At 38.9% G+C, this 24,173-nt stretch overlaps 2 protein-coding genes across 8 annotated transcripts in view; one reads left to right on the top strand and one right to left on the bottom strand.

The window, feature by feature from the left end:
- The window catches only part of TMEM68 (transmembrane protein 68), a 92,472-nt gene extending 83,628 nt beyond the window's left edge, over positions 1-8,844 (bottom strand). For 4 of the 6 annotated variants that reach the window (XR_551078.1, XM_008580803.1, XM_008580800.1 and 1 more), the window contains exons 1-2: positions 8,734-8,844; positions 281-325 (exon numbers count right to left, since the gene is read on the bottom strand). The gene's annotated coding sequence lies outside the window, so the exon portion shown is untranslated. Of the gene's footprint in view, positions 1-280; positions 326-1,221; positions 1,289-3,565; positions 3,670-8,733 lie in introns of those variants that run through there. The other 2 variants (XM_008580802.1, XM_008580801.1) reach the window with 2 other exon arrangements.
- A 103-nt stretch (positions 8,845-8,947) lies between these two features.
- TGS1 (trimethylguanosine synthase 1) overlaps positions 8,948-24,173 on the top strand; it is a 36,916-nt gene continuing 21,690 nt past the window's right edge. The window contains exons 1-5 of one of the 2 annotated variants that reach the window (XM_008580798.1): positions 8,948-9,216; positions 17,127-17,191; positions 19,005-19,177; positions 19,520-20,342; positions 22,347-22,464. In XM_008580798.1, coding sequence (XP_008579020.1) covers positions 9,119-9,216; positions 17,127-17,191; positions 19,005-19,177; positions 19,520-20,342; positions 22,347-22,464 — 1,277 coding nt within the window. In that variant the 5' untranslated portion in view covers positions 8,948-9,118. The remainder of the gene's footprint in view (positions 9,217-17,126; positions 17,192-19,004; positions 19,178-19,519; positions 20,343-22,346; positions 22,465-24,173) is intronic. The other variant, XM_008580799.1, reaches the window with a different exon arrangement.

The raw sequence follows: 24,173 nt of genomic DNA, 5'->3' as shown, positions 1-24,173 counted from the left end.
TAGGTCATATTGAGATAACTCTGTTCTTTGCAAAAGAAAACAATATCTTACTCAATAAAAGTAACCCAATTCTTCAGGATGACATATATTTTTAGATATTATCTTTCATAGAGAAATAGACTAATAGAAAAGCTGACCTTTTGACATTATGTAAATGTAAAAATTTATCAGTACTGTTTCTATGTTACAGTCACTAAAATTTCTCTCAAATCTTAAATGACTAAAAGTATAACTATACAATTATTTTATAAACTCTCTCTAAAACAGTCACTTTACTTACCAGAAATTAGATAAATATCTTGTCCCAAGCTTCGATGTATGTATTCTGGAAAACACAGTAAAAAAATGGAAAAAATATATGATTAAAGAAAAAATATAATCATTAACACCCAGAGTCAAAATTTCCATAAAATAAACAGTAAGAGACATTCACAAATGTTTGACAAATGTGATTACAGCCCACATTAGTGCATTACAATTAAAAATTATACTCATGCTGCCACTGCTTTAGTGAGGACAACTGTATACACACTGTTTAGTGCCATTATATAAAACCCCACCCAAGAACGTTTTTTCAACAGAGGCATGAAAAGCTTTGCTTCTTTGGAGGAAAAAGTATGATGTTATTAAGCTGTGTAACTGACTATGTCTCTCTGCCACATTAGCTGATAGTCAAACACAATATTCCATGACTTGATTATATTAGCCCTATGATCATATTTTCCTACATAAGATTTCCTTGGTTTCCTTCTTCTATTCATATTTCCTCTGGTTCTGATTCTATTCTTAGAGACATCTTATCATTATTCCATAATATACAATCTTAGTGAAAATCATCTCAATTCCTTTGGAGCTGAGGTAGGGAATTGAGGAAATGAGAGAAAGAAATGGTGGGAGAGGCAGAGACACACAGGCAAGAGCAATTACATGCTGCTTTTACATCAAGACTATCCTGGTAACTGGCTTACTAGCAGGGCGTGCCCTCTGACTTGTTCTTCAAGGAATGGAGGATTTAGCCTAATTCCTTGTAACCATTAGCATTTACTTGTGAGAAACCTGGGCCTGTTATGGTAACAGAAGGCAAGCACAGCACACAACGAGCCCTCAACTTGGGCTTTATTTATATGATATTCTAATCAATCCATCTAAACAGATGAATCACTATAATTATAATTTATCAGTGTTTGATCATTTAGAGTGCAACATAGCAAAATTTAATACCTTTAAAGATGACAGCTTTTCCCACTAGGATGATTATAATCCAAAAAAATGAAAAATAACAAGGGCCGATGATGTGGAGAGATTAGAATCTTCAGATATTGCTGGTTGGAATGTAAAATGGTATGGCTGCTGTGGAAATCAGTTTAGTGGTTCCTCAAAAAGCTAAACATAGAGTTACCATATGATCCGGCAATTCTACTCCTAGGTATATACCAATAAGGACTGAAAACACACATTCGCACAAAAATTTGTACACAAATGTTCACAGATGCATTATTCATAATAATCAAAAAGTAAAAACAATGCAAATGTCCATCAACTGATTAACAGATAAACAAAATGTGGTACAGTTGGTCCTCACTATCTGCAGGTTCTGCACCCACGGGTTCATGCCCCATGGATTCATCCAGCCACAGATAAAAAATATTCAAAAAAAAACAAAAATAAAAATAACAATACAACGATAAAAAATAATACAAATTTTAAAATACAGTATAACAATCATTTATATTGTACCAAGTATTATAGGTAATGTAGAGATGATTTAAAGTGTACAGGAGGATATTCATAAGTTATACTATGCCATGTTACATAAGGGACTTGAGCATCTGAGTATTCAGGTATGGGTGGGGAGGAGGATAGTCCTCGAACCAACTGCCTGCAGATACCTAGGGATGACTGTATATCCATATAATCTGTATCTGTATATGCCATAAAAAGGAATGAAGTACTGGTTCATGCTATAATATGGATGAACTTTGAAAACATGCTAAGTGAAAAAAGCCAGACACAAAAGATCACATATTGTATGATTCCATTAATATGAAATACCCAAAACAGGCTAATCCACAGAGTCAGAAAGATTAGTGTTTGCCAGAGGTTAGAGGAGAATGAGGAGTGGCTGCTAATGGAAACAGAGTTGTCTCTGAGATAATGAAAATGTTCTGGAATTAGATAGTAGTGATAGTTGTACAACCTTGTAAATATACTAAAAACCACTGAGCTATACATTTCAAAATGGTGAATGTCATGATAAATTATATCTCAATTAAAAAAAAAGCTTTTAAACATTGTTAATTAACAAAATTTATTATAACCTCTCATATAGGTTAAAAGTAGCTTTTCAGAGGCCCAATCAACATTTTGGTGATCTGATCCTTACTGCTTAATACAATTGCCCACAATAATCTACTCTCATTTTCAATTTTTAATAGAATTATAAAATCTTGTAATTTTAAAACTTTCTTTAGTACCTCCCCAAACTGGAAATAGAATTACACATCTTATCCTCTTAATCACATTCTGATTTATTATATATACTTAATAAACACAGTAAAGGGAAGGGGACTAATATAGTTTGGATATGTCTGTCCCCCCAAAGCTCATGTTGAAACCTGATCCCCAATGTTGGGAGGTGTTTGGGTCATGGGGGCAGATCCCTCATGAATAGATTAGTGTCCTCCCTTGGGGGTGGAGGAGCAGCAGGAGTCTCCGTCTCTCCCTCTCTCTCTCTCTCTCTCTTCCTCTCCTTACACTCTCCAGTTGCCTGCCAGTTATTAGGAGAAGCAGCATTAGGCTCACAACAGATGTAGCTGTCCCAGAATCAGGAGCCAAATAAACCTCTTTTCTTATTAATTACCCAGTCTCAGGAATCCTGTTATTGCAACACAAAAACAGACTAATATAGGGAGAGAGCACAGGCAGAGTTCCAGTGAGAAAGGTTACACGAACAACTTCATGAGATCTAGTAGCCTCTTAACAGTGCTGTGTGCAATGACTCCCTCCATAAATGGTCATTCAGCCCTGATTTTGATTTAAACCTTTCCAGAACACTCAAAAGCTTCCCATTCCATCTTCAAAACCATCCATCGAACTACTAAAAAGGTCTTCCTATATTCACTAACTTCTACTTACTGAACCTAGTTCTATACCACAGAACCTCTCTCATTGGACAACTTCTTAAGTTTCAGAACAGCTATCATGAGCTGAAAAATCCCCTTTTCTAATAAGAGTCCTTAATTCTTTCAACCACTCCTCAGAATTTGGTTTCTCAACCTTTCACCACTCTGGTCACTCCCTGTGACTGACTCCAGTTATTTGGTATTGAGAGGACCATGTCAGCACCCTCTGGGCCTCAGTTCACTAAAATCTGCAAAAATAGAATAATAATAATATCTACCCCATAGGATTACTCTGATTAAATGGGCTAATCTGTGTAAAGAGCCTAGAACAATGCCTGACACGTTTGCTATCACTATCATTACTGGAATCAAAGATGACAATAACTTTTTAAGTAGCTTTATCATTCCGCTAACTCATATTCAGCTAAAAAACGTGGTACTACTTTCCACATCTCTGCAAACTGTACTTGAAAAAAAACATTTTGTAGCCAGCAAAGATTATACATCCTATTAACTTTCATATCCTAAGACACAGCCCATCCTTTCAGCCTGTTCCAGGAGCACAGTGTCTCAGTTTTGTCTTCTGAAAACAGAGAGGAAAAACTCATTCAATAAAGACCTATTTAACCCTTATGTACCTAGCAGTTTCACAGCAGTAAATAAACCAAAGACCACAATCTCAAGTGACTTACAGTCTAGAGAAGATAGGGAAGATAGACAATAAATAACTAGTAAGATGCTGGTTCTTTACACTAGGTCACATGACAATAGGTGCTATGGAGAAATATTAAAAAATAAAAGATAAACATAGATATGGAATTCTATGACAGACAAGGGCACAGGTGAGGGGAGGGGACTGTTATGCTATCTATGGTGGTCTGGGAAGGCCTCTCTAAAAGGCATATTTGAGCAGAGACCTGAGGAAATAAAGAAGCAAACTGTGTGGATATTTGATGGAAGAGACTGGCTGGGAAGTGAACAGCAATGCAAAAGACAGGCACTTGGTGTGGTCTGAAGAACAGCAAGGAAGCCAGGCTGAGGAATAGTGAGTGATAGGGAGGGCTGTTGGAAAAGGGCACAGAGAGGCAGCACTGTAGAGCTTTGTAGGCCAGCTTTTATCTGAGACGAAGAGGGCATCCGAGGACTTCAAACAGAATGGTAAGACTGCATGATTTTGGTTTTAAATGACTGCTGTGTTGAGAATATATTGTCCAGGGAGCAAATAGGAAGTTAGTGCAAGAATTACAATGAGTGATGAAAGTGGCTTAGACAAGTGTGGTAGAGTGAAGGGGATAGAAGATGGTCAGTTTCTGGATACATTACAAAGATAAAGCCAACAGTATTTGCTGATGAATCGGTGTAAAACGTGAGTGAGACAGAGAAAAGTGTGAAATGACTACATAGTTTTTTGGCAACCTGGGTTTGTATCCTAGGAGGTTCTGCCACTATTGTGTGAACTAAACAAGTTACTCAGTATTTCTCTGCCTCATTTTCTCCCTCTGTAAAATGGGGATAATGATAGCGTCTATCTAATAAGACTGTTGTAAAGATTGTATATTTTTTTTAAAAATCTTGGAAAAGTGCCTTCCACTATGTAAGCACTGACCAAGTACTGCTATCACCACCACCATCGTTAGCCTGCTTGTGAAAAGAATGGAGCTGTAGGAAGAACGGGTTTGAGGGTGGGATGGAAATCAGGAATTCAGTTTTGAACACATTAAGTTTAAGATGTTTTTTGGACATCCAAGTGAAGATGTTAAGTAGGAACTGGACATAAGTAGAGTTGAACAGGAAGGTCAGGGCTAGAGAAATAAATCTGGTAATTGGTAGCATATAGACAGTATTTAAAGCCACGAAGCTAAAGAAGATCCCTCCAGGGAGTGAATATAGAGTAAAACAGAGGTCCTAGGACTGAGCCTTGTGGAACCCAACATTTTAGAAATTGGAGAGACAGTGAAGAGCCAGCATCTTCCTGCCAGGAGTGACATCCCGGAAGTTAAAGTGAGAAAGTGTTTCAAGAAGTTCAGCTGTTTTAAAAGCTGCTAGGAGGTCTAATGAGATAAAGAATACTAATCATTGGATTTACAGCACACAGGTCATTGGCAAGCCCTGGTAAAAGCTGTTTTGGTACAGTGGGGATGAAAGAACAATAAGTTTAAGAAAGAACGGGAGGAAATGAATTGGAAACAGCAAATGTAAACAACTTTTCAGAGGAACACTGTTGCACAAAAAAGCAGAGAAACAAACAGGTGGGTAACTAGAGGGAAACACAAATCAGTTCATTGCTGCAGCTGTTTTAAAATGGGAGAAAAAACAGCAGTTTTTAATGCCAGTGATAATACACCAATGTGAAACTGAGTAACGGGTGATGCAGGAGAGGATATAACTGTTGAAGTCGTGTCCTTGACTAGGCCAAAGGGGATAAGATACAGTGTACAACAAAGCCAAATGGCCCTAAAAAGACTAACATCATTGGGTTATTCATTCGTTTGTTCAACAGGTATTTACTGAGCAAGTAGTATGTGCAAGACACTATTCTAGACACTGTACTGAGAATAGATATATCTGTTCTAGATATATAGGTAAACAAAATAGATGGTTTCCGAGGAAACATATGTAAAGCATTTAGAATAATGCCTGGCACATAGTAGCCACATAACAAATGCTGGCTAAATATAGACCTGAACTGTGCTCATCCAAATCTTTAACAAAAATGTGAATCAAGACAGTATCTTAAAACCCGCCAGTAGAGCACTATCGCAGGCGTTTCAATGACTTGTTTTTGAGCTATAAAATGCTTTTGATAATATGAGAAAGTATCTTTAGAACTGTACTTGAAAAGTGCAGATAGGTGGCTGGCTGGCCAGTTAGCTCAGTTGGTTAGAGTGCAGTCTTGTAACATCAAGGTCAAGGGTTCAGTTCCCCCTATGGGTCAGCCACCAAAAAATAAGTAAATAAAGCACAGGAGGGAGAAAATTAGAAAAAGAAAAAAAAAATGCAGATAACAAAAATTAAACACAGAAAGTCAAGTTTACTTGCCCAGAGTTACTAAATTAATTCAGTGAAAAGCCAACAGTCTAAACTAAAATCCAGTTCTCCTACTTCCTAGTCTGATTTCCACCACACTTTCTTTAATATCTCTCTTTCAGTACAATTGTGGTTACTAGAGGCTGGGAAGGGGCAGAGGGAGAGGTGGGTTCATAGACACAAAATTACAGCTAAATAGAAAAAATAAATTCTAGTGTACAGTAGTCCTAGGCATCTATAATTAATAATTATTTATTGTAATTCTCAGAAGAGAAGAGAGGTGCTGAAATGTTCTCATCACAAAGAAATGATAAAGTTTTACGATGATGAATATGCTAATTACTCTGACTTGATCATTACAATTGTGTACATGTATAGGAATTTAACTCTGTATCCCATAAATATGTACAATCAATACATGTGATACAATTGTGTACATGTATAGGAATTTATCTCTGTATCCCATAAATATGTACAATCAATACATGTCAATTAAGAAATTAAAAAATTCCTTTTTAAAATCATCTCTATTTCTCTCTCCTTCGACCGAAAGGCTGAAAATATGAAGACTACAATTTCTGTCCTCCCTCTACTTCTGCCTGGCCCTCACCCGCCACTACCTCCAATTTATCATAGGATGTACTTGATTCCTTATCATTATACTTTAATGCAACAAAAACTATATGTGTTAAAAGATGTTTTGGGGGAGACACAATATTTCAGTTACTAAAATTCCAGGTTATTTCCTATACAAAAAAGAAAAATCTATAATTAAACACAGTCCTACGCATCACATATAAAATATCTTAATCTTCCACCTGGAATCCAACTTTTATAACAAAAACTTGGCAACCTGAATTATCACCACACTGATACTGACAGTGAGGAAGGTTTACTATAATTGACCTTACAGATGTTTAAAATAAGAGTATTTCAAAAACTAATGAATCAGAACAAAGGATTTTTTTTTGTTTTCTACAAAACCTTAAGGAAATATATCTATTTTTAAACTCCCATTACCAGTCTTTTCCATATCTTACTTTTAATGTATAAGCCACACTGATAACAATCTGAAAATGCCAATTAAAAGAAATACTGAAATACAAATTCGCTTTCCCTTTTCTATTTTGCATATTTAATAATAATTTAACAGGGCTTAGTACTCAGTTTTAATGGGTAAGCATTCTACTTCAACCCATGAATAAAGTTGCAGCTTAATATTTCAGTCAAGATATCTGGCAAATCCAATCCTTTTATCTTAAAAATGCCTTTTAGATTTCAAGCCTCACATGAAGTTTCTGATATAAATTACCTTTAAAGTTTTTTTTCTTAATCCTGAAATGCCCTTCAACTTCTAGCTAAAATCTTACACTCTATTTGATAATTACTGTTCTACCCTTATTTTCTTAACCTAGCCACTCATCCCAATAATGTTGCACATCTATCCTAGCATATCTGTAACTCCCCAGCAGTCTCACCTTCTTGAATCACTAACATCAGCACATCTCTGACCTCAAAGTAGAACAGCAGTTAAGATGTGAAAATAAACATTCCATTTGAAAATTAATCTTCTATTTTCACCCACTAGTAAATGCGGCCAAAATATTAGTGACTGTTCTAAAAGTCTGGACTTTAACTCAGTTTTACTTGCTGTAGTACCAATGTCATTTCAGCATTAGTAGCACAAACCAAGTTCTACATGCTCCAACTTTTCAAGTCTGAATCTGCTTCTTTGAGGAAGCTGCCAGGGCAGTCTCAACGAATACCACACACCACATACCGACTGCTTTTCTCAAATCCATCAGTGTTGTTCCAGTTTTCTCCATCCTATTTATGTGCATATGTGTTTTCCTTATTAGATAATTAGCAACTTGAAGGCATGGACCTGTTTCACAGACTGCAAATTCCAGGGACCGAGGCACTACCTGGCGCCTACAAGAATAGCACAAATGAAAGGTCTGATATACACTGTTTCATTTAGTCCTTTCAGCAGCCCCATGAAGTAGTTACTATTAATCACCCCCATTTTACAGATGATCCAAATGAGGCTCAGAAAGGTTGAGTCGCTTGCTCACGTCACATATAGGTAGTAAAGGGGAACAATCCAGGATTCCAAGCCTGATTTGTCTGGATGCGAACACTCTGAACCACTACCCACGCGGCCTTCTCACTACACTCTCGTGATCACCATATGCTTCCCTTTCGCGTGTGGACACAGGAGGCTCTTACAAGGTCGCAGAATCGGGAAAGCCACCAGCCAAGCGCAGAGGCCTCTAATGAGGTTGGAGACGCCTGACCCACCAGCTGTGGTTAGATGAAACGCGCCGAATGAACGCGAGAGAGATGTGGGGCGAGGAGAATGGGCTCGTTGTGACCCAGGCAGGACCTCGCCTCCCGGCCACTCCCGAGCCCGAGCCGAACACCGAGTCCGGCGGGAAGCCGAGCCAGCCCGCCCGGGGACTCCGGGGCGGCCCCCGGGGAGATCCGACGCGCGGCCTTCGCCGCTCCTAGCCCCGCGAGACGGACGCGCCGCCGGGCGCCGGGCTGGAGGAGCGCGCGGAGGCTCAGGCGAAGACGGACGCACCTCGGACGGGATGGGGCAAGGGCGGTTCGTCTTCAACCGCGGCGGCGGCGGGAGCTCTCCGGTGGCTCAGCAGCCGAGTGAGGCGCGGGGACTTGCGCGGGGGGTTTCCCCCAGCAACGAGGAAGGAAGAAGCCAAGAGGCGGCTGCCACCCGGACCACGTTGGGTGTAACACCGATCGTCGCCCCGCCCCTTCCCGTGGCCGCCTTGAGCTACTTCCGGTGGCGGCACCCCTACTCGTTCCCGGCTGGAGCGGCCTGAGGCCGGTTCCTAACCTCTCACCTCCCGGCCCGCGGGCGAGGGCTTCTTTCTGTCTCCAGTAACGGAGCAGTGCCCGGGACGCCCGGCTCGGTCAGTGTAGGGCAGGGCCGCCTCCGCGGTGGGAAAATGTGCTGCGAGAAGTGGAGCCGCGTGGCCGAACTGATTCTCTTCATTGAAGACCGGGAGGAGAAGATCCTCTGCCTCTGCTCCAGGGCGTTTGTGGAGTAAGTAGAAACGGGTTTCCCTTCAGTTCTAGCGCGGTGATCGCCCAGAAATGTAGGCGTTGCAAGCGTGGTTGCGACTGATCACTGACACCAGCAGGAGTCTCTGACCTTTGGGCAAGGTGATTAAGAAAAACAAAAACCCTCAGACATTACGGAGTGGTCGCCCACTGCCATTAAGTGAAGGACTAAATCTACTTTGTAGGCTGTTATGAAAAAAATGTGGTAGCTGATATATGTCATTTGGTGTGTGTAAATTGAGGGGTCGCTTAAAAATTGGGGGAAGGTAAAAAACGTAAAATGGAATCTCTAGTAGATGTGACATCGTAAGGTGAAGGTTTAGAGTTGAGTAATTTTGTTAACATCTTCTTTAAAACCTTAAAATCTATTCAAGCTCAAACGCACATAATTAGAACTTCTAACTATTTGAGACAAAATGCTTAACTGCATTTACATTAGTTTGAAGGTGTCTTTATTTGGTGGAAATTCGGGTACAAATTGCTCTCCATGGAAGGTAGCTAGTGTGTACGAAAAAAACTGACTAGAGAATTGGATTCTAGGTATTGTTTTCTTTATATTAAATGTGTTAGTTAAGCCACTTAAATCTTTTTCTTTTTTTTTTTTCTTTTTAATCTCTAGAAGAGGTACATTTACCCTAATCTTACATGCTTATTGTTAGATTCTAATCTTTGTGAAAGTGAATTTTATGTGACAGACTTTTAACGTAGTGTAGTAGAATTTAAGCTTGAGGAAATTTTTTTTCTTCATGTGTTTTTATGGTGCAATCTGAAAATTAACCCCAAAAGAAATTAAACACCATGTTAAATTTAATGTAAAAAGTATTGTTGCTTTTGTAGTCTGGCACACATGTAACCATGCATTCATTCAGTGAATACTTTTTGTGCTTCTGTGTATCTAGTATGCTGGTAGGCACTGGGGTACAAGACAGAGCCTGTCTCTACATGCGTTGAGTTTACTTTCTAGCAAAGGCGAGGAATATTAAATTTAGACAGCTGGTTACACAATTACTTGGTTTATTATAGTTGTAAGTGCTATGAGAGAAGTACAGAATGCTGTGATAATAAATAATCTAACCTTTCTCCAGAGGTTTCTTTGAGGAAGTAGCATTTAGAAAGAGGTCTAAAGGAAATAAACGGATAAGTTTCAGTGGGAGGGAGTATTCCTCAGCAGACAACTCTGTGCAAAGGCCTTTAGCGAGCAAAAGAAAGGTTATGAAACCGAAGAAATGACTGAGAAAGAAAGATAGGAGATAGGGTCAGTGAGATAGGCAGAGCCAAAACATGCAGGACTTTGTGGAAGGATTACTTCTAGGAAAACCTTAAGCTGGGGAATGACATTATCAGGTTTGCATTTTTAAAAGATTACTCTGGCAGTGATTTGGAGAAGAACCACCACTTATGACCATTGTCCAGGCAAGAGATTATGGTGGGTAGATGGCAGTAGAAATGGAGAAAGAGGGAAAAAGATAGGAGAGAGATTGTTGGGTTCGGGGATTGGATGTGGGAGAATGAAGGAAAGTTAAGGGATGAGAAGGAGGAGACTAGGTCAAGGTTTCTGGCTTTCACTGAGATATGAATTACTAGAGAATCATGGGTTTTATTTGAGGACAGCAGTTAGGATCAGTCTTGCACATTTTGATTTTGGGGTACTGTATTAGTCTGTTTCTGTTGCTTATGACAGAATACCTGGAGCAGGGTGATTTATAAAAAAACATTTTATTGCTTACATTTTCAGAGGCTGGAAGTCCTAAGTCCAGGGAACTCATCTGGTGAAGGCTGTTTTTGGTGGTGACTTCAGTGACAGCAGGGTATCACTTTGCTAAATGGCAGAGCAGAGAAAGACTAACCTCTCACATGCTCTTCTTTTAACCACACCACCATTTTTAATCCATTCACTACAGCATGGTCCTACAATCTAATCACCTCTTCAAGGCCCCAACTTTCAATTACCATGAGACACCACCATTTTTAATCCATTCACTACAGCATGGTCCTACAATCTAATCACCTCTTCAAGGCCCCAACTTTCAATTACCATGAGAGGATTTCTCACCCTCAGTGGAAATTAAGTTTCTAATATTTGAAATTCAGGGAGACAAAGTCAATCAATCCACAGCAGGTACCTATAAGAGATCAAAGGACAGAAGATATAACTAGTCAGATATATTGGTTTGGAGCTCTGGAGAAGTCTGGGATACTGTTGAAGACTTGAGCCATTCACCTTTACATAGTATATACTTTTAGATAGTCATGTGCTGCATAAGGACATTTCAGTCAATGACGGACCGACCATACAACGGTGATCCCATAAGATTATAATGGCTGTACTGTGTACTATGTAGCCTTGGTGTGTAGTAGGCTATCTCATCTAGGTTTGTGTAACTACACCCTGTGATCGCCCAAAGATGAAATTGCCTAATGACACATTTCTCAGAACGTATCCCTGATGTTAAGCGAGGCATGACTGGAATTGAAGCTATTACAGTAGACCCCCCCCCGCCCCCGCCATCTGTAGTTTCGCTTTCTACGGTTTCAGTTACTCATTGTCAACCACCAGGGTCTGAAAATATTAAATGGAAAATTTCAGAAGTAAACAACTTATAAGCTTTAAATTACATGCTGTTCTGAGTAGCGTGATGAAATATGCACCATCGTGCTTTGTCCCTCACCAGCTGTGAATCATCACTTTGTCCATTGGCTCTACACTGTGTATGCTCCAGCCCCTTAGTCATTTAGTAGCTGTCTCAGTTATCAGATCAACTGTCACAGTATGGTAATGCTTGTGTTCAAGTAACTCTTACTCTACTTAATAATGGCCCCAAGGCACAAAGTAGTGATGGTGGTGATTTGGATATGCCAAAGAGAAGCTGTAAAGTGCTTTCTTGAAGTGAAAAGTGAAAGTTCTTAAGAAAAAAATCGTATGCTGAGGTTGCTAAGGTCTATGGTAAGAACTAACCTTCCATCTGTGAAATTGTGAAGAAGGAAAAAGAAATTCATGCTAGTTTTGCTGTCACACCTCAAACTGCAAAAATTATGTCCACAGCATGTAATAGGTGCTTGGTTAAACTTTATCATAGCTATGTATGTATAGAAAAAAAACATAGTATAGGGTTTGGTACTGTCCTCGGTTTCAGGCATCCACTGGCAGTCTTGGAATGTACCCCACTCAGACAAGGGGGAACTACTGTGATTTGGAGGGCGGGGGGGGGGATCCATCCTTGAGGAATTCCAACATTTTTTAAAGATGAGAAGAGGTAGATTAACTGGGAAACAAGTAGAAGGCAAGAGCAAGTATACTGTCTCCAATTGTTTCAATGAAGGAGTAATCAACATTGGAAAGCTGCGAGAATATCAAGCAAAATGAGGACTAAAAAGTATCTGTTTTAGGGCCAGCCCAGTGGCGCACTGGAGAGTGCGCAGCTTGGGAGTGCGGCGGCGCTCCCCGCGGAGGGTTCGGATCGGGGGGGGGGGGGGGGGGATCCATCCTTGAGGAATTCCAACATTTTTTAAAGATGAGAAGAGGTAGATTAACTGGGAAACAAGTAGAAGGCAAGAGCAAGTATACTGTCTCCAATTGTTTCAATGAAGGAGTAATCAACATTGGAAAGCTGCGAGAATATCAAGCAAAATGAGGACTAAAAAGTATCTGTTTTAGGGCCAGCCCAGTGGCGCACTGGAGAGTGCGCAGCTTGGGAGTGCGGCGGCGCTCCCCGCGGAGGGTTCGGATCCCATGTGGAGACCATTTCCCGCTCACTGGCTGAGCGTGGTGTGGGCACAACACCAAGGGTTGCGATCCCGTTGCCGGTCCCCAGTACGGGCGCGACACTGAGGCTTGTGATCCTGTTACCCGTCAGTAAAAAAGACAAAAAAAAAGGAAGAAAAAAAAAAAAAGTATCCGTTTTAGAATTGGCAAAATCCACTGGATTGATTGATGATTTAAGTGCTGCCACTATTTTTTTTACATTTCATACTGACAGTGACTCTATCCTTGACCAAACTTTATGCAGGCTCCTCTGAGCTCTCTTTTTGATTAGGCCTTATCCTTTGGGCCTTGTCTTCAGCCTGCCTAGTCCAGTTTGAGCAAGAATCTCATTTTAGTGAGAATCCCACCCCCCGCCCCCACCATGGTTATCTGATCACCCTGACCTGCCTTTGATAAGAAATTTAAGTCAGTTTAGCAAGATTCCCCTTAACCTTGTTGTCTCCTTTTATTAATTTTCCATCCGCTGACAGCCCCCCCACCCCCATTCTGCTCATTGGCTATATAGCCCCAGCTGTCTAATGTATCAGGAGTTCAGCCAGATCTCTCTCCCCTATTGCGGTTGTCTGGATGCCTATCACAGTAGTCCTGAATAAAGCCTTCCTTAGTTTTAACAAGTGTCAGAATAATCTTTTCTCTAAAAAAATTTTTTCATTTAAACCTTCCAGCAGCTTCTGAGGTATGTTCTGTTATCCTTTCTTCATTCAAGTAAAAAATTCAGTCTCACTAATGACATAAAGAAAAAAAAATCACACAGCCAGTAAATGGCACCCCTGGAATCCCACCCCACATCTCTGTGATTTCAGAGTCTTTCTGCTATTCCACCAGTTGGTTTAGAACATGATTTCATTGACTCTTCCTGATTAAGGCGTTTAAAATTATTACAACACCTCGCCTCAAAGGCAGGAAATAGGACATAATATTGTAACTAATTTTTATTTTCTAAGGATTTTATATTAACATACTATCTTATGAATGCTATAATAATAGTTCTCTTCTACACTTTCAGGTTTCTGTACCTTGTACAGAGAAGATGTAATTGAAAATGCTAAAGAGCTCTTAAAAATAATCATTACAGTAGCTCTGTAATATGAAAAAATACTTTGTGTTAAATTAACATCAGAATACAAAATATCGGGGCCGGCCCGGTGGCGCACTGCGCTAGTGCGCCGCTTGGGAAGTGCGGTGGCACTCCCGTCGAGGGTTCGGATCCCACATACAGACCGGTTCCCGCTCACTGGCTGAGCGAGGCGCGGGGGCAACACCGAGGGTTGCGATCCCGTTGCCGGTCCCTGGTCCGGTACGGGGATGACACTGAGGGTTGCGAACCGTTGCCGGACATGGAAAAAGACAAAAAAAAAAAAAGAATACAAAATATCTACACTGTGATTACAATTATATAAAAATTTCGTGTGCTAGAATAGAACATAGGAAAATGCTGAAACAGTGGGGCTATTGGTTTTTGTTATAATGTTATTTATGCTATGAAAAATGCCTTATTTATTTTTTAGATAATTCATTTTGAAATAATTTCAAACTTACAAGAATAGTTCAAAGAACTCCCTTATTGTCCTAGCCATGATTCACCAATTGTTAACAGTTAACTGCATTTACTCCATTTCTCCCTCTGTAGGTATATACAAACATATAAATACACACCCATTCACACACACACACACAAGCATTTGAGAGCAAGCTGCAGATATGATTCTAAATACATCATTGTGTGTTTCCCCAGCTTTTCCAACAGTATGTCTCTTTCCTTTCTAATCCAAGATTCCACATAGGAACCTGCTGTATTTATTTACCATGTCTTGTCAGTCGTCCTCCAATCTGGAAAAATCTCTCACTCTTTTAGAAGCTACATTCTAAATTTCATGTCCTCCCTTTCATGACCACAACAGTTATAAAAAGTTGTGACCTTACATTCTGTAGGATGACTTTACTTAATCTGGGTCTGTCTGATGTTTCATCAGGAACACAGGTGGGGCGTGCTTTAGCAGGTATGCCACAGAAATAATGCTGTGCTTGGCTCTGTATGGCTTCAAGAGGCACTTTATGGAGACCCATACCGCCAAGGAGGATGTTACTGACTGCCACGTTTCTCCACTGCAAAGTCACAGTGGTTCCCTTTGTATTAATCGGTGTTTTGTGGGAGTATATTACAATGTTACATCAGTATCCCTGTATCCTCAACAAACCCACAAGCTTTAACCTTCATTGACGACTTCCACCTGAACCAGCTGCCTCTGTGAAGGTTGCCAAAGAGTGATTCTTGTGTCCTTCATTCCTTCTGCATTTATTAGTTGTCATTCTGTAAGGAGCATTTTCCCTTCTCAACCCATGCATTTGTTTATTCATTTGTTTGTGTTAACATGGGCTCTGGATTTTTAGTTTACTAATGCGTTATATTGCATTACTATCGTCATTTATTTTGGTGCTCATGTTGTCTCTGATTTGGCCCTTTGAGGTGACTCCTGTGTCCTTTCGATGTGTCTCCATCATTCTTTGAGTGCTCCCTAACCTTCTGGCACAAGATGACCCAGGCTTGTCTTTTACAGCTCATGCTCCAGCCTGAAATTGCCATTTCTCCAAAGCACCTTTGTTCCTTTAATGGAGAATAGTATTTAGAAATCAAAAGCTGGGTGCTCATTGTGCTTAGTGTTCCTATGCCCTCTCAGTAAACAGAGTTAGGCAGTGTATACAGTAGTCCCTCCTTACTGGCAGGGGATACTTTCCAAGAACCCTAGTGAATGCCTGAAACCAAGGATAGTACTGAACCCTATATGTAAAATAGAACAGTTATAACAATATATTGTAATAAAAGTTATGTGATTTGGGATAACTTGTTTGGCCAAAAAAAAAAGCTATGTGAATATGGGGTGTGTGTGTCACCCCACCCCACATCTCTCTCCCAGAGTATCTTATTGTGCCATACCACAGATAACTAAAACCATGGAATGTTTTTAACCTTCTTCAGCAAGGAGAATCTTGGCTGTCATCATCCTCATTACATTTGCTTATTTGCTCATTGTCACCAATCTTGCAACCATACTGGCCCTCTCCTCCACCTGACACCTCAGTGCCCCATCACCTTAGGTGCTGGCGGTCACACCACTGATACCATCTGTGTAGCTCCCGCTCCCCACTTCACCCCCAGTGCCCCTGTTCTTGGAGGCCGGTAGGTGTGCTGCCAATGCACGCTTGCACTTCACACTACCCCACCCCCACCCGTCACTCTCATACTGTGAGTCACTGCCCACTTCACATTTTATGAAGTATCCAAAAAAAAGAGGAACAGGTGGATATGAAATAGATCAGGTCCAAGAATTTTATTTTGTTGAATTTATTGTAGATCCATTAGAAAACCAGCATTAGCTATGACTTGGAATTGGCCTTACTGTGGCAATAACAGTGGAGTTTATTACAACTGAATTTACAGGTAGGAAAATACAAATAGCATAATCTTCCACGTTTTTTACAGTGTTCTGTTAGATTATTTTGGGAATGTAATTCCCAATCATAGTACATAACGAAAATTTTTAGAAGTAGGCATGTAAAAAAAAGTTTAACTGTTTACTGTTTTAAGAATCAGTGAGACTGAATGTTTTCCAGGATAATAAAATATTTAAGAACTTCATTGTCAATCCCCTTTATTCAGACCATGAATATTTTATCCACTAAAGAATGGATAGTTTGACCTATTTGCAAATGGACTAGGGTCTGCATATGGATTTATATGTGTATAAGCTAAATCTTCTGACTTATTTTATACTAACTTCTTACAGCAAAATTTAGAGAATACCTCATTGTTTATGTATCATAAGAAGGATCAGATTCCTCCACTAGTATCCAGGAGACATGCTATTTAATTTTAATAGTTATAGTTATAATTATAAATGCTACCATGTGTCAGGCAGGCCCTGTGCTGTTTTACATATACTGTCAACCCTTACAACAACTCCATGAGAAATGTATTAGTACATCAGTATCATAGGTAAGGAAAATGTATTTGCAGATTGCTTCTCTGTTTCTTACTTTTTATTAATTAATCTGTGCTACCTTGAGCTTTTTTTCCTCTTAAGTTTATGGTTTAATTTATTTCAGTATGGACTGCTTAATTTGCTTCACAGGGATCGAAAATTGTGCAACTTGGGATTAAAAGGCTACTATGTCAAAGGCAATGGCAACAGTGCAGGTAATATCGTATAAAACTATATAGCCCCTTTTTTGCTAAAATTAACCATAATGGTATGTTTTTATGTATAATTTGTTATAATATTGTACCAATGTTATAATAATATAATTTGTTAGCATAAAATATGGTGAATGGCAAATAATCCTGTAATTATAGATAGTCCTCTTTTATATGTAATATGGTTCTAGAATCTCTATCAAAGCAGATCTTTTATCTTCCTGTAGCTCCTGTATGGACTTAATGTGGCCTCTTTTGCCCTTTGTAGCTTTCCTTCCTGTGTTGTTGCCATTAGATAAGAACAACCTGGAATCTGAAGGCTTGAGAATTAGAGAACATATAGTTTCTTCATGAAAATTTTATTCTATAGGTAAATGATGCAGGATCAATTCCAAGTGAACATCCAAAATCTTTTGCCTGAAGTAATGAGGCTACCACCTGGGTTAACTTTCCCAAATAACAAGTAGAGTTTGTCTATACGTTGACCCTCACTTTGGTCCTTCTCAGGCTTCCCTACCCCATTTGTCCTTCCACATAGACCTTTTATATTTCTAAACACAGAGAAAACTGCAGCATGGAGTTAGAAGCCGACATTGGACCAAGTACAGTGTGTCATAGTTACCTTTGAAAATCCTTTAACTCTCACAATGATGGAACAAATCACTGTTTCTTCAGTCAAGCACTGGATGAAATGATTTGTGTTTCAGTGCTGTGTTGTACAAATAAGGTTTCTGTAAGCACTAGGATCCCACTGAACATAACGTATGCATAATATATGCATAATCCACCATGAGAGGAACATAAAGTTTAGCTGATTCATTTTCCCCATTTTGCTCTCTCCCGAACTTTCATAAGTTCATTGAATGGAATGGTGAGTGGAATCTTCTCATTATTTATATTGGTATCTTTTTCCCTCTTTTAGGAGCCTGTTTAGCAGAATTTGCATATGTGAGGTTTCTCTTTTGTTAGTCTCAATTTTGCTATGTAAGATTCACTGTTCTGTTATCTGAGATCATCCAACTGGATTGCAGCTCAACACTAATTGAGTATGTTAATATATAAAATGATTTTTGCTATCTAACATTTTAAACAGTTAATAAGCACTTGATGGCATTTGCCCAGTTAGTAGCATAATCTATTAGATAATCTATTAGATAAAGTAAAACTTCTTTTTATTATAATAAACAGTTTTTCTATAAGAGCTAGAATCAGGGAGCTTGAAAGAATCTTCCAGTTTGGTGGGTTTCAAACTTTTAATAGCAGAACCCTTTCATTAAATCAGCTCTTCCCCAGAATCCCAGGACCTAAATCCCACTAGTATTTAAATGTCTATGAGGGGCCCAAAAATGTATCTCTCACCCCTCTTGTTTATAGCTCTTGAAATAACTCCACAAATCATAGTTTTAAATCTATTGATCTTGTACAGTAATTTTGCAGATATGGAATGTGAACATGTATTTTCCCTACGGTTACACTGCCCTATCCTCTCTCACTTCGGTCCTCAGTACTTTGCATGCCGCCAGGCACAGAGCAGATACTCAATGAGTGTAAGTTGAATGTGCAGCTGGATGGATAGTGACAGGCAGAGCCAGACAAGAAGTTGTCTCCTGATACTTCGTTGGCTGTTTTTGTTACTAGCCTGTATTACCATCAATTCCTTTTTTTTCTTCTTTTTTCCTTAAAATTTGTAACATTTGCATACCTTTCCACTGGGCAAGTCATGTAATCATTCTGGATCTCAGGTTCTTTAAAATGGGGACAAGAAGACCTGGCTCTAAATCTTCTCTAAAACCAAGCTAACAAATGCTGTTCATAGGAGACCAAGCTATAGAAGAGGAGGAAGGTGGTCATTCCCAGGGTACTGCAGAACCACGTGACAGCAAAGGCATGGGCCTAGATGAAAGTGAACTTGATTCCGAGGCCGAACTCATGAGAAGCATGGGATTGCCACTTCAGTTTGGTGGGATATCTGCACATAAGAATTTTGAGGTAAGTATCAATTTACTTTTATTATTTTTATTAATTTTCTTCATAAAATATCATAAGGAATTATTTTTTTTATCCCAAATCAAATACATTCATGATTAGAGCACTCTACCTCTTTTTAAATGTACATATTTATAAATTAACCAAAACCGCAAGTTGTGGCATGTCCCATGTGTGACCTTTTTTCCTCTTGGGAACTTGGTATTTGTATACCTTGTTTGTATACCTAAAAATCCAGGGTGGGGGGTTAAGAAAAATTTATTTAATGTCAAAATAGACTTGGATTTGACTTTCTTTTATGGCTTATAAAGTGCATTTTACATTCAAGTTATTTATCTGATGTAGGTGTCTATGAATACCAGAAATACAGTTAAAATGAAAAAGAAAAAGAAAAAACATCAAAAGAAGTACTTAGATGAAATTATGCGGGAATCTTGGAGAAACGAATATGAGGAAGATAACATTTTAGCTTCAGATGATCCATCTTCACTTGAACAGTATGAGAACACCAGAGCATGTAAACTTCAAGGCAAAAAAGACATTGAAACAGAAAATCTTCCTGTTGAAAATACATTATCTCCAAAGCTAGAAATTACAGAAAAATGGGAGAAGTATTGGAATGAATATGGAGGAGGTCTGTTATGGCAAAGCTGGCAAGAAAAACATCCAGGTGAAACAGTGCCTTCTGAACCTTGGAACTTTCCTGATACAAAAGAAGAATGGGAAGAACATTATAGTCAGCTTTATTGGTATTATTTGGAACAATTTCAGTATTGGGAAGCTCAGGGTTGGACTTTTGATGCTTCACAAAGCTGTGATACAGATACCTATGCATCTAAAACAGAAGTTGACAAGGAAGATGAAATTTGTATCAAAGTCAGCTTAGTGTCTTTTCCATCTTCACCTATTAGAGTTGATAACAAAAGTTCTGGTTCAAGTGATAAGGATCTTAATGAAATACTTGATGGAATTAGTAATATAACTTTGAATTCAGAGGAAGTAGAACAGAGCCAGGTAGATTCCTCTGTAGCCTGTGATGGTCATCAGCAGCTAAGCGAAGTTAGCAGCAGGAGAGAGTGCCCTGCTTCTGGCCAAAGTGAACCATGCAATGGAGGAACCAAAGAAAGCAACTTATCTGGGAATGGAAGCACAGACCAATCAGCTCAGGGTAAGATGAGCCAAGATTTTTTCTGCTGAGTAAAGTTTAGCAAAATGAATCTATTTAGCAAAATAACTACCACTTACTCCTTTATGGTAGTGTTAAATAATACCAACTACATTTTATAGTGTAATAATGAAATTATTTAATCCATCTTATTTTTCTATTACGAGTTTATTACTCTTTTGTATGAATAAGAATATTTGCATAGGGTTTTCAAAAGTATCTTTCTTTCCTCTCATACCTTGGTGGCCAGTGAAGGATAACTTGAAAGTCTCTTGAGAAATCCAATTTAGAGTGAGTTTGAAACTTTCACGGTTTTCCAAAGCAAATAAGTTTCAAGAGTGATGTTAGAGAGTGGTTCAGAGCAGACATTTGACATTAAACAAACCTATTGTGAGTCATATGTGGAATTCGTTCAGGAAAAGTGAAGTTTTGCTCCATAGAGAATCTCAACAGGGCATGATGTTAATTTATAACCAGAACGGTTGATTTTAGGACTCTCATCATAAAATATTCAGGAAAAGGAACTTGATTGACTCTTAAATAAGTGATTTTTAAAAAGAAAACTCATTGTGCAAACTGGTGCCACTAATCAAGACTAGAGAAAGCCAGTGATAAGTGTGTTAAAAGAAGTTCATTGGGCCAACCCCATGGCTCACTCGAGAGAGTGCGGTGCTGGGAGCGCAGCAGCGCTCCCACCGGGTTCGGATCCTATGTAGGGATGGCCGGTGCACTCTCCGGCTGAGCGCAGTGCAGACGACACCAAGCCAAGGTTTACAATCCCCTTACCAGTCACAAAAAAAAAGTTCATCACAGTAGGTTGGGATGAGAATGCTCTAGCTAGGGAGGAGGGTTCTACCAAGTGATGGCACCAGGAAAATGCAAGAGGAGGAAATTGTTATGAATTTTGAATTTCCAAGAGTCTTGTCATCCTTGATATTTGATGTTGTATAAATCTGGTATAGAGGGACTTCTCAGTTTATTTCTGTGTGAAGCAGAAGGTTTTGCTTTGCTTTTATCTCAGACTGCTGATTTTACTTTGTCTAGTTAAAAGTTTTTAAAGAGTTCTACCAACTTTCTTATTTCTCTTTTCTCTGTGTATACTCTTAAATGGAGCTTACCTCAGTACAGTATTCTCATTTCTTCCTGTTGTCATGCTATTTTCATCCTTTTTCATCTGATGATTTCATATTGGTTTTCTGATAATTTTCTATACTCTCCTGATATCTTTCAGTACTTATTTTGAGAATTTTAGGTTTTGATTTGTTTTATTTTGTTTCATTTATTTAATTTTTAACTTATTTGCTTTAGATCTTTGATATCAAAATATAAGGTGTATGTTGCATTTCTGTGTAATTATGTTTTCTACTCTCTGCGGTTGGTGTGCCCTGAAAGAGTCTGTCCCTGCGTGGTCAAAACTAAATTTTGCTATCTACCCTGCAGACACTTTTCCCCATCCAGGTTCACCTACCTGCTTTCTTTTAGTTTGACGAAATACAGAACCAACACTGACCATGTGCCTCAGTTGGAGCTAGCACAATTAAAAATACTCTTTATAAAGATAGTGCTTATCTTTATTACTTCCATTATTAATTTAAGAGCTATATTGTAGACAAATGTATTTGCTTTGTAATGAAGAGAAAGTCTTTTTAATCAATGCAAACATGCTGTCTTTGGAGTTATTTAGATTAAAATTCCATAAGAATGTGACTGCTAACAGCTATCACAAGGGTAACTTTTTAGGTTAATTTGTATAGATTTGGACAGCTATGAAGAAGTAGTTTTAGTTTGCTTTTTTGAGTAGTTAAACCTTACAGACATAGCTGCAATTTTTTTATGCTTAGACTACATGTAAACAGACAGGTAGATGTTGCCTGGCACTTTGCCCAACGCACATGTACATACAGTTCATTGCAGGAAAAGCACTGAAGTATTTTGATTGTCTTTGAAAATGTCAGAAAAGTTGTTAAACCAAGGGGAAAATCCACTGCAATATCTCTGCCTGTTTAGATTCACAGGAGTCTTCAGGAGCAAATACAGGCAAAGACAGATCACACACCAATGGTATTGATAGAGATGAGAGTGAAGAAGATCCACCTGAACAAAAGCCAAGCAAACTCAAGAGGAGGTACGTTGCACATTACCTCTCTCTCCAAAATGTGTAAGCATAGGCATTTGTGTCCCTGAGAGAGTGGTTTTTAAATGCTCATCACATGTACCATAGCTAATCCTGTAAGGAGAAGAGGCAGGTCGACTGGTAAGACCCTGAACTTTGGACTATGATCAGATCTCATCTCTGCCATTCACAGACTTTAAATACATTTCTTAACTTCTCTTCTATAAAATGAGACTGATTTTTTTAAAAACTGGGACTGATGACTTTTTTGTGAGATCATTGGGTAGACTGGAGCTAGCATGTAATATGTCTGACACTTAGTAGCTACCAATTGATTATAATTTTTAACTAACAATTAGATTCTCTCTCTCTCTCTCTCTAGGAAGTACTAATTTTTCTCAAAAGTCTAGGTATATGTTTTTCCAGATTTTTATTGCTGAATTAGACCTCAGTCTGACACTGTCACTGATAGGAATACTGAGGGAAACAAGGAAAAGTGCCTTGCTCAGAGTTACTTCACAACAATGACAGTCCTAAAGTTAGAGTCCAGACCACTTCTACCAAGGCAGTACTCATTCTGTTTACCACCTATGCACATAATTAAACAAGTAGAGACTAATGTAAAACAGGATGTGGTCAAATGCTAATGCTATAGGTAACAAGGAAAGGATGGATCATTACAGAATTTGTACATTAGCTAGAAACATTTCATTTCTCTGGATATGAGGTTCTTCACGTAAAGCTTTTGTGCTTCATACAGCATCTAGAAAAACCGTAAGCAAGCTCTGGAGGCTCAGTAGCTAGTGCACAAAAGCATGCCTCTACTGTATTCCTTCTCTGTGGTAGACATTGCTTGTTAACTCCCGTTAGTTCCTGCTAGTTCCTGGAGGCGGAGACCAGGTGTGTACTTACATTCTTGGGACCTACTAAGTTCTCCATAAGATGTTCAGTGAGCTTAGCTTAATTGAAAGGACAAACTTTGTAAGAATTATTTCTCACCACTTTTTGCTTACTTGATATTATGGCCTAGGTTGTCAGGGTTACTAAAAGGTATCTCTGATAGGTAGATTCTCCTGGGTTACTTAATATTATTTGTATTACAACCTTATTCTTTTTAGTCATATTTTTTCCTCTTAGAATTTTTTTGGTTGGGTTGATACTTCTCAAATGTTCCCTTGTGTGATTTTAAGGAAATCCTCTAGAGAAGTTACTCTAGGAGATTAATTTAAGGCTGCAGCTTTTACAGGTATTTTTCTACAGGAAAGCAGAGAGATCTATATTTGTGCCGTGTTCACAAATAGAGATAATTACCTGACATGGTTTAAGATTTGAGTGCTTATTACTGTGTTCCAAACACTGCCAGGTACTTTGTCTCATTGGAAAATCCTGATTAAGGTATCCCTCAGCATTTGTGGGGGATTGATTCCAGGACCTGCTGTGGATACCAAAATTCACAGATGCTCAAGTCCCTGATATCAAATGGCATAGTATTTACGTATAATCTACATTCATCCTTTTGAATACTCTGTCATCGCTAGATTATAATATCCAATACAATATAATCGCTTTGTAAATATTTATACTGTATTTAGGGAATAATGGCAAGAAAAAACATCTGTGCATGCTTAGTACAGACAGTTTTTTCTTTTTTTCTTTTAATATTTTGATCTGTGGTTGGTTGAACCCACAGATACAGAGGGCCTACCGTACTCTTTCTTCCA

Source organism: Galeopterus variegatus, unplaced genomic scaffold (assembly GCF_000696425.1).
Source record: "Galeopterus variegatus unplaced genomic scaffold, G_variegatus-3.0.2 Scaffold2163, whole genome shotgun sequence".
In the NCBI taxonomy this organism is placed as follows: Eukaryota; Metazoa; Chordata; class Mammalia; order Dermoptera; family Cynocephalidae; genus Galeopterus; species Galeopterus variegatus.
Note: the sequence above shows the minus strand (reverse complement) of the source record. Positions and strands in the feature narration are given on the sequence as shown.